General features: G+C 25.6%; 1 protein-coding gene across 1 annotated transcript; it reads right to left on the bottom strand.

Annotated features, from left to right (window-relative positions):
- Window positions 1-419: 419 nt before the first annotated feature.
- On the bottom strand, window positions 420-3,271 carry LOC112603128 (ATPase ASNA1 homolog). The gene is made up of 6 exons (XM_025351558.1): window positions 3,007-3,271; window positions 2,755-2,902; window positions 2,544-2,692; window positions 1,211-1,466; window positions 692-1,147; window positions 420-617 (listed from the first exon to the last, which is right to left on the bottom strand). Exons 1-6 carry the CDS (start codon window positions 3,129-3,131, stop codon window positions 483-485), a joined length of 1,269 nt encoding a protein of 422 aa, XP_025207343.1. The 5' UTR covers window positions 3,132-3,271; the 3' UTR covers window positions 420-482.
- Window positions 3,272-12,140: the final 8,869 nt, after the last annotated feature.

Here is a 12,140-nt window from a genome sequence, read left to right as displayed (position 1 = left end):
AGTAATTATGATTACTAAATAAGCTATTGGAAGTTTTAAATTTTTAAATAATTTAAAATAAAAGGTTTTAATATTATGCGAGGTACATAGTTAAAGAATATTTTTATTTTTTAAGACTTGAAAAAATATCATAAATTATTATAATTAGATAGAATAAAAATTTAAAAGATTTAATAAAGTAATAAGTGTATTTCCATTTAAAATTATTTTAATTTAACTTCTTTAATAATGTACCATACTTGTTACTGTATTAAATAATTTAAAATTATATTTTTGTTTGTCGAGTAACCCATTAAATTAATTATAATTAACTAAAATAAAAGTAAGTAAAAGTTAAAACATTAAAATTACATTAATAATAATGATAAAAAGTATATAAAATAAAAACATTAGTTTATGAATGTGCATATTATATAGTTTTAAAAATTTTTTGTTTAAACTAAACATAAAAAAAAAAAAAAAATCAGAACAAAGTTTGTTACTTATTCGGGCTTATTATAAACATAATGCGGGTCTAATAAATAATTGGAAAACTCTGATATATCAGTAACACCTCGCACTTCATTATCTAATAATGGAAGCTTAGTAACATGGAAATCAAAGTACAAATCATTTATCTAGAACAAAAGAAAATTATAAAAATCAGTTTTGAAATATACTGCATTCATCATATAATAAAATATAAATTAACCTGTTGTAAGTAGGTGCGCTGTAATGCCTGTCTAGAAGAACACTTTTTACAATTGTTACCCGATTCAGTCGATTTAGTCGATTCGGCCGATTTAGTCGATTCGGTCGTTTCAGTTGCTTCAGCCGATTCAGTTGCTTCAGCCGATTCAGTCGCTTCAGCCGCTTCAGCCGATTCAGCCGCTTCAGCCGATTCAGTCGCTTCAGCCGATTCAGTTGCTTCAGCCGATTCAGTTGCTTCAGCCGATTCAGTCGCTTTAGCCGATTCAGTTGCTTTAGCCGATTCAGTTGCTTCAGCCGATTCAGTCGCTTCAGCCGATTCAGATTTAGTAATGTGCAATTGATTAACAATGACATTATGAGTGTCAATTCCATTTTTGGTTAATTCTTGAATAATCCTTTCCGTTTCAAACAATGATAAAAATTCAGCAATGCATACACAAACAAATGTGGTTTTTTCCTATTACAAAATAATAGTTTTAAAATCAATTTTAATTATTTAAAAAATATTTTGATTACTTACAGGACTTTTGATTTGTTGATTAATTGTTTTAATTGTAGCCAACAATTCTTCAATTTTTTGTGTAGTTTCTTCTATATTAACAGAAGTATCAAAAACTGAAAGCATTTGATCTACGAAAGGGCCTATATAATCTTTAAATTGCAAGATTTTTTCCAAAGATTTTTCCATAGCCAAAGGGAATGTCAGTAGTCTCAAAGTATGCCCAGTAGGAGCTGTATCAAATACAACAACTGAATATTCCATATTCTTAATTAACCTAAAATCACACAAACATACTGTATACATCATTTATAATTACTATGAAATACAAATTTATAATAGAATTTAAATAAAAATAATTTAATTTCAATATGACAAATATTGTATTCAAGAACCTATTTTTAGCATAATCATATTATACATATATAAATTTAGTTAAGAATTTGTTCAAATAATTAGTTTTTACTTTATCATATTTAATAAATAAAGCTAAAATTTGTGAACATTTACGTACTTATTTAGATTACCATTCTTACAATATGTATACTAAGGAAGCAAAACGAGTACCTATGCTTGTTTGATTGAAAATAATGATTTTTTTTTAGAGTAGGTAAGTACATTTTAAAATTTTAAGTTTTTATGACAAATTTTATGATTTTAAAATTTTTTTACACTTTAATTTAATGGGTATTTTTGTAATATTTTATAAAATTGATTTGTTTATATGTTTTCATGTATATGTATTTGTAACATATTGATAAATCATTGTCTCACTATGAAGATAAAAAATATATAGTTTATTTACATATGTATTTCAAAATAAATACTTCATATAAATATTCTTACATTTTGAAGTATATTAATAAATAATTTGATTATATATTTACATCATAAATACATATAATATATATAATTATCAATTTTGGGAGTGTATACATAAATACAAAAACTATTATTTGAGTATATTTTAATTTTTTAATGCATGCGCTTAACATATCCCTGAATTTTAAGTTTAACTTGGATGATCAATACATATTTATATCACATAATGGTCTATTAATGCACCATTGTTTTAATCAAAAACATTATGCACCAGATACTGTATTAAATTATTCAATAAAATATTGCTTTCTATTCCAATATTCAATTTTCAATGATCAGATTTTATTGGTCTAATAAGTTTTTTTTTTTTTGGTTGTGTTTAATTTTTTTTTTTTTAAATAATATTTACTTATATTATTGTAATAAATAATAACCCATAAATTATGTCACATAAATAATAAAATAAAAAGCTTGTGTATTTATACTTAAAATTTTTATATCAGTACAATATTAAATGTTTAAATACACTTACTCCATAATCTGAGCATAACTTCTACACTCATCAATACCAGGAACAGCTTGTACAACGGCATTTATAAAATTGTTACACAAGAACGTTATTTCACTACCATCGATGTCTTTAAAGTAGTTATGTTCACTGTCATCTTCAGGATCTATTTCCTAAGTAATAAATTTAAATAATAAATTTAAATTAATATAAACCTACCTTTTAAAATGCTTACCATGGCAAATAAATTGTCAAAACCTTCAACTTTAGTAGGATTTTTAGAGAATTTTTGTCCAAAAGCATCAGATACATTGTGTGCTGGATCAGTTGATAGTATGAGTACTGATTCACGGACTTTAGCTAATTGAATGGCCAAACTACAACTGAAATTAATATTTAAAAATTAAACACAGTTTATTAGTATGAGAACAAACAGATAATTATAAAATAAGTAAAATCAATAATGCACTTTTTAAACAATGATTACCTGCAAGTAGTTTTACCAACACCTCCTTTACCACCGACAAAGATCCATTTCAAACTATCCTGATCGATTATGTTCTGTAGAGAAGGTTCGAGTTGTTCTGGATCAACAAAATCGGTACTATCCATTTTTTAGAAAAGTAAATAAATTGTAATGTAAGTATACAAAAACAGTTTGATTTATTATCTGAAAAGAAGTTAAGATAGGTTCACAAAAAATGAAAACAACTATTAAATCAAATATTGAACAATTTCACTGCAGGGTGTGGCTGCTGCACATAAAAAGGTAAACCACGTTGGACAAGGAAAATCAAAAAGTAAGGAAATACTTATCAACTAATATTTTGTAGCATCATGATTTATGTTATCAATAATTGAAGAGTGGTTCTCGCACGATTTATATTCCATGGACAAAGGGGCTGCCGCCATATACTAACGCGATCTGGGTGCTTAGTACTCATTTCTGTTATGACGCAATAACTATAGTTATGAAATTAATATGAAAATTCCTTATATTTATATGGTGTTTTACAGAGCCAGATTTTAGATATTTGGTGGACCTTGGACAGAATATATTAGAGGGCCCGGGCTCCAAATAAATAAATAAGATAACTCATATTTTGCTTATTAAATGACGTTTAATATTTTCAGTAGTACCTGTAGGTATTATCTATTTATTTAATTTTATTTTACTCAATAATAAATTAAAAACAATGAAACGAATACGTAGGTTATATTTTATTTAATTATTTTAATAATTATATTTAAAATTTAAATAATTTAATGCTGTAACCTTTCGTGTTTTTATTTTTACAAAATCTTCAATTACACTTTCGAAATAAATTTTTCTTAGAATTTCTACAACTGAGCTCATTCTTGCTAGTTGATTGAGTTTTTCTTTACTGTCTGCCCATAAAAGTCTAATCAATTAATACGAAAAATTCATCGTTGATCGTCGATATTACGACTTCTGACGTTTATTTTCGATCCATATGTGTTTAATTAGAAACGCGTTCGATAAAATAACATAATGAACGGCAATCGGTGCAAAAATTTGTCTTATATAGATTTTAGAGCACCGATATTTTCGTTTTGAGAAATACGACAAATTGTATTTGTTAAATAAAATTTTATTTTGAATAGAAACACAAATTTCTATTTATTATTGTCTGTCACTATAAAGTAATAATAAAAACTGTTACAGACCACTCAGCCCACCCCTAGCTAATTCAGCTCTGGTGTTTTATACGTATTTATGATCTATGGCTAACGAGAATATGGCTCTGTAATTATATAATAATATACCAGATACCTATGAGTTTTTTTTTTTTTTTTACTAACAAAGACACTAAACTACTACTTAACCTCAATAATAAGTGTAGCAATTACCATGTTTCTCGTGTATAAAATAATGTGTATCTTTATAGTGTTTAGACGAATTGTATTGATAAACTAATGGATAAATAAAATTATAATGCTTACAAACATTACAGAAGCAGGAACACGACACCAAAATGCGATAGCCTTTCCCTTGATCGCATTTATTTTGCTTACGCACTGAGTTCAAGAGTTGGTATCTACCTATTTAGGTATTTATAATACGTGACCTAGGTATATGGTTAAATATAGATAATCGAGATACTCGTATAATTAAAGTGAATCGATACTACCGTTTTGTTTTCCTAATTTCGACGTACTTTTACTATATGTTAGGTACAATATTCCGATCTGGGTTATTTATTATTATAACTCAGTGGTAGATCCAGAAGGGGGTAGAGGTGCGCTCCCTTGGTACATGACTTATTTGAAAACGATTGTACATCACGTTATTTAAATTTTTAAATCAAAAAAAATTATACAATGCTTAAACTTTTCAGACCTAGACTTAATGCACTCGTATTTATTTTGAGAAAGTATTGACCGTTTATACTAGTTGATATAATCTCAAAAAAAAAAAATAAAAAAAAAAATACAAACTTTGGTCACTTGTTTGGATTTATAACATTTGTAGTATGATGAATAAATAAAACGCGTCATTTTTTATTTTTAGTAGTCAATTTTTTTATTATTATATAAATAGTATTTTATAAACTAGTCTGTCATCGCTCTAGATTGTGCCTCCAGTTGCGTTAGAACAATATCAACTTTACTGACTTTAACGTTGACTTTTTGATTAAAAAATATTTGAATATTGATATATTTGTTTTAAGGAAAAAAATAAAGCTTCAAAATGACAGTGAAAGAGATTCAATTAATTCCATTTACCAAAACAACTAGCCAGGTTTTTTTTAAAGGTTTATAATTTTTACTTAGTTGCATGATAAAAATATACATGAAATTCAAAAATATCGTATTAAATAACTAATATAAACTTTTAAAAATGTATTTTAAAACAGTAAATGTACTGTAATAATGTGAAACCAAAATAATTGTATTGTCTAATATTATTAACATCAAGGTCTTCCCTTTGTTTGGTATTAAGCTGTGACTGATAAACCGCACCTACCATGGGCGTTCTCAGAGGGGGCAAGATGGGGCACTTCCCCCCCTAGAATTTTTAAATTTGTTATACTTTATTGTGACAATTTAATGTAATAATGACAAAAAAATAATAAAGTACTATAATATGAAAAAAAACCTTCATATACTTTCTAAATTAATTTTTCTTCCCCTCCAGAAAAATGCTCGGGGACGTCCATGGCACCTACATATAAAATTAACGTAATTATTGTTACAACGTAGCATAGATGCTATGTGTTAATAGTCTCATAGCCGCCGCAGTCCCGCTGCAAAAACGTCCAAGAGTTTTATAATTTATTTATTTTTAAAATAAATTTTGAATCTTCGTGCTCAGACTAGTAACATAAGTTAAAATACGAGCTCAATGTTTGCTATAGAACTTAAATTTTAGGGTATCAATACATGTCGAGAGGTGCCCCGCAGGCAGAGTAGGGCGTTATTCGAATGAAATTTTATTTAGGTGATTATTTAGAATATTTAGATGATATTTTATTCGAATAAATTATTATTCGAATGATATTTTCACGATTATTCGAATAAAAATGTATTCGAATAATTTTCAAACGTTATTATTCGAATAATTTTCGGTTATTTTGTTTGGGTAACCATAGGGTTGGTAATTAAAAACAGGCTAATAGTTGGCATTGTAGGTATTTTAAATTACATGATGATGAAAATATTAAAAAATATTATTTATAAAACAGATATAATTCTATAGAAGAAAGTAAAGAATTTGACATATTTTTTTTAATAATAATTTAGTAATATTAAAATATGAATATTATTTCGTAATAATTACAACAGTTATAAATAGTAGTAAATAGTAATAACAAAAACGTAAATAAATATTTTGACAAAAATGAAAATAAATAAATATAACAAATTTTAAATTTCAATAAATAAAATTATTATTAAAAAATTAATTTAGTTTAATATATCACAGTATAATAATGCTATTATTAACTAGAAGACTTATAAATTATAAATTTATAATCTTATTACCATTATATGATATATATTTTGTACTACCTAGTATAATTTTTATTTGAATAGGTAATAACAGTTTGAAATTATCCGAATAATTTTTTATTCGAATAATAATGTGTGAAAATTATTCGAATAAAAATGTATTCGAATAATTGAGAAAAAATCATTCGAAAAATTTTTTATTCGAATAATTATCTAGATAACATTTTGCCCAACTCTGCCCGCAGGCCACCCGGCACCCCCGTGCGCACGCCTATGTTTGAAACACATTATAATGTGGATGTGTGTGGCCTCACAGCACACAATTTGACGTATGATATTATTGTATTGTAGGTGACAGAGCAGGCCCAGTAGGTCGGTATATAGTGTGATTTTTTTTAAACACAGAAATAATATCACTATATAGTACCTACTGGCTACTACTATAAGTACTACCCATGAACAATTTAATTTGTCATGCTTCTACTTATGTATTTTCTACCAATTATTTGTATTGATAATATGTTTATATATATAAATTCTTATTTTTAATAATATGCTTTTAATGTAATGTATGTTATTTCGGGTGCGTTAATAATTTTTCATCGGTAAATACCACAACGAACAGCTTTCGTACTTGTTTTTTCTCTGTTAGTTATATTTTGTTACATTTTATAGGTGTGAATTCAAAACATTTACTGCGTATTATTATACACCGGATGCAGATATTTTCGAGAAGACCTTTTTCTGGAATTCTATTATTATAGATTTTGATAAATGTAGTAAATGACAATTTTACGATGGGATTTATTTTGTTAGGCCCCAACCCATGGATACGACCCAGCATTATAGGTCCTAAAATATTATTGAATGGTTGCTATTCGCAAAATACTAAGGCGTAGTGTGTTATTGTCGAAAATACAATATAAAAATCAAAACGAGTACGTTAGTTAAACGATTACAGCTAGGAAAGTAAACTCTGACTTAAAGAAAATTAATATGTTGGTTGTAATACAGAAAAAAAATATTTATTACATTTATTTATTAGTTACATATATTAGTAAATTAATTTATATTCATAATATCACGGATAACAGCAATAATTTTTTAAATATATAAAATTATATACAAACATTAATAATTAGTATAATGATTAATGTCCAGTGTCCACGCTGTTGAATCATCATTTCTATCATCACTTTCTTATTGCGACTGCACTACGTACTTGTGTTAATAATGAACAATAAGTACTCTTTTTCCTTTTCGTCTCTTCATATCTACTCTACGCATTATATAAAAATTTTCCATTTTATGAAAAACAATCTAATATCTTTGGTGTAACATATGCAAACAAAACATTCATCCTTATTAATTATTTTTTTATCATGTACAAACATAATATTTCTTTTACGAATCATATTAAATTAAATTTTTTAATAATATTACATTTCCAAATTTTTAATATACTTATACTGAATAATTAATCTACATACTTTGAAAAATAATATTTAATATTTTTAAATATTTCTAAATAGTTCTAAATATTCAACATTTATTCTTAAAAAGTCTATACATTTTTTAAATAAACAGAATATACCTTCGCTTTTACACAATCGATTTAACACTAGGTATGCAAAACTCAATATTTTATTATATTAGTCTCAAAAAAAAAAAAAAACTGGTATTCATGAACAAAATGAATTAACTTAATGTAAAATATAAAATAAATTTTCCATTTCAATATTTGAAAAATATTTTTCCAGATGGCTTCTTTATATGTTTAACCTTGATTTCCTATTGCTAATAATGTCAATTTTTATCATTACATTATAAATCATAATTTTTCTATTTTACAATCAGTTAATTTCTTTTTTTTAGTATTTCTTTTCTATATTAATTGTTTTTTATAAATCATATATATATATACATTCGACATAATATGGACCAAATATTTATATTACATACAATAAACCAAATTTTAACAATATTTATCACCATATTTACAATTTTAAATTTTGAAAACAAAAATATAGAAGGCGACTCGCGCACTTCGAATACTTAATAATTTAATTATTAAATCAAATTATGGCGATTCACGTACACATACACAGAATAATAAAAACTGGATATGCTTCTGATCAATGGTGTCACAAAATATTTTATTGATAATAGAAAATAGTATGATGCTATACCTAACCACGAATAAAATTAAAACCAAATAATGATTATGTTTTTTTATTTTGTAATATTGATATTATTGTACTCACTTGTGGTTAAATAACAAAAGTTTTGTTTTTTTACATTTAATGCTATATTTATCCTACCTTGCATAGCTTTTGCAATGTTTACACATAGATTGTTATACACACATACACACACACACATAATCATATATATATATATATATATGTATAATATTAATAGTTTGACTGATTGAGATTGTTCTGAGTGTGTTACAACAGTTATTTGAATTCGTAAGTTTTGATTAATTTATCACTACATGGATTATGCTATACAGAACCAATTTTATAGTTAATTTTTGGTGAGGAAGTGACATTTTTATTTGTGTAATTTTTGGCATTATTTGAAGAAATTATTAAATATTTTGTTTGTACGATTGTACGCGGGTACCTATATTTTTATAATAAATTGTACTAGATAGGCGATATAGTAGTAGTACATTATAGATAGTACTTAACCGCGAATTACTTATTTATTTCATTAAATGTAATATGTAATGTATGCATGGATATCTCCTGCAAAATAGATGTATACATAGTAAAAAATATAATTCCAAAAATATTTAATAGAATAATACCAATAATACTTGTACATATGCTATACAAGTGCTTGAATATAATTCAAGCGCTTCTTCTTGTTGCGTACGTTCAAGACTAATATTAGTCAGAATGTTTGAAAAAAATGGTTTCAGCTCACACGGTGTGTAATATATAAATGTACTTTATAAATATATAGTATATGTGTTAATTGTGCTGTGTTCAAATATTTGGTGAAATGAAACAAAATATGTGTGTGTTACCTGCAGCCGATAAAATTATAAAATATCATGTTATTTGTGTAGAATTTAAGACGTATACAAAATCAAACGCACAGCACAAAAATTAAGAGCACAATCGAAGAGAAAAAACGACCTGAAAGACTACATAGCACATAAATCAAACAATTCAAGTAAGATGCAGGATTTGGAAGCTTTAGAGCACTAAAATAAATAGCGAATGACTGCTATAAGAATGAAAAAGTAGAGTTGTTAACAATATACGAGTTGAAAAAAACAAAAACATTATTAGCCACTATTATAATATACAAAAATTCGATCTGCTCAATAATTTCTACAAAAAAAGAATAAAAAAAATAGCCATACATCAGATATTAATCTTACGCCTCTCTCTTCTCTCAAACGTTACAAATATTATTGGTACTAAAGAATTGTACATTTCATCAAAATATAATTTATTATACATTATTTTCTACATATAATTAACACACGAAAAAAAAAAACTGATAGGTACGAGTTTATAAAAGTGACCTTATTTTGATAAAGCAATTAAATATTAATCGATTTTAATAGATATATGTAAATTTATATCATATTATAATATATATTATTGTTAATAATTTTTGAGTTAATACCACTTAACAGTAAAACAATGCGTAACAGTTTATTGTATAAATAGGTAATATCCAAAAATTAAGGTACATTTTTTGAAAATCTAATTGTGTATAGAAAATTTATCATGCCTAAAAATGATTCATGAGTTAAAACGATTTGAAATTTTTATCATTCATTGAAAATGATAAAATAAACATTTTATCGAAAATTTTAATTATTTTAGGCGTTTTATCTATTTTGTCAAATTTCAAACTACGTTTATAATTAATAATATTTGTGAAATTACATTGAAATTATTTTTTAAAATCCAGCAATAGCATTTAATGAAAAATTTAGTATTATTTTTTGATATTTTAGGTGCCTATGAGGGTTTAAATATAAAGTATATTTCAACGTAATTTTAACCAACTTTGTTATAATTCTAACTTTTAACACATTTAAAAATAAAAACCGATTATATATTTTCATAATTTTTATTGTAATATGAATTAATTATAGACAATTTTTTGTTACTTTTTCAAATTTGTTGATCGAGAAAATCATTGATTATTATCATTGTTTATAGATATTTATAAAAATTAAAAAACGCGTTTTTTTTTTACGCGTGAATATCTTATGTCACACTTCAAAAATATGTAGATTGGCGTTTAACGCTGTAATAAGGTCCATTGTATGAACTATAAGAGATGGGTGATATCTTAAAATTAATCTATATGTTTTGAAAACTCCATTTGTGTAATGAAATATTATGATATATGTAAAATCATCAAATTCATACATTATTTTTGATTTACAACAAAATATTAATAACTAAAAATGTAGATATATGTATAAAATGTTCGGTTATATTATAATATATTATAATATTGTTTATATTGTTTCTAATTTGACACTTTCTTATACATTTATCATATACAGTAAAAGCTGATTATTCAAAATACTTCGGGACCAAGGGTGAAATGTATTAATTAATCAATTGTTTTTAACAAACTATTGGTTTGATTTGTACTATGAAAAAAAAAAAATGAAAAATATATATTTAAAAAAATAAACATTGTGTTATTAACTAAGTATGTATAATTTTAAAAAGTATGTATATACTTTACTATACTATTTAAAATTTGTATGTATATACTTTACTATATTATTTAAAATTTGTATGTATCTACCGATGTTTGTTTTTCAGCGTCGAGTAACTCCATGACCACATTTTCATATGAGTACTCAAAGCCTTTTCCATCTGCACGGTGCTGGACTTCAATAAAAGCTTCAAAAATTTCTTTGCTTGATGATAGTACCAAGGGTGCCTCGAACTATAAACGATACACACAGAATGCCTACGATAAAGTAAGTACAGAAAAATAAACGAACGGCAGCAAAGATAATGTTAAAATACGTTGGTTATCGTCGGATAATCGGTGTATATTATGTCACTGACCATTGACTAATTGTTTCAAATAATCGATATGTGATGTTTCAATAATATTGTAGTGTGATCTGGCAGTTGATTATTATTATTATTATTTATTTATTTTTATAATTATTATTATCTTTTACTATTTTATCTTTCCGACGAGTCAGTTTTGTACGCGCGTCAGTGGAGTGCGTGCCGTCTCTCTAACCTATGATCGCTCGCGTTCATTATATTTTAAATGATTAATTGTGTGATTTAATAAACGATCAATATAATATATATATTTAGTAGAATTGTAGTGGTGTTTGTTTTGTCCGTCCTTGCCTGTTGATAGTCAGTGCGATTTCTACATACCTAATCCGAATTATTTTCAACGTTTTTATAAACGGCCGGTCCGTTTCGGGACATTTTGTTTCAATAACGCGATTCTAATATACTTAAAGTTATGACTTAGGTTAGGTTAAACCGTATTCCCTTCTCACGCTTTTTTCCTCGATTATTCAATTGTTTTTCACGATTATAAAATTAAGTACTTAACATTTTTAAGTTTTCACTGTTTTAAAGTATAAACTAGATCCAATGTAATATCCAAAACCACCACCATTTT

The sequence above is a fragment of the Melanaphis sacchari genome, unplaced genomic scaffold (assembly GCF_002803265.2).
Source record: "Melanaphis sacchari strain LSU unplaced genomic scaffold, SCAv2.0 Contig977_pilon_pilon, whole genome shotgun sequence".
Classification (NCBI taxonomy): domain Eukaryota; kingdom Metazoa; phylum Arthropoda; class Insecta; order Hemiptera; family Aphididae; genus Melanaphis; species Melanaphis sacchari.
This window is presented reverse-complemented; position numbering and strand designations above follow the sequence as displayed.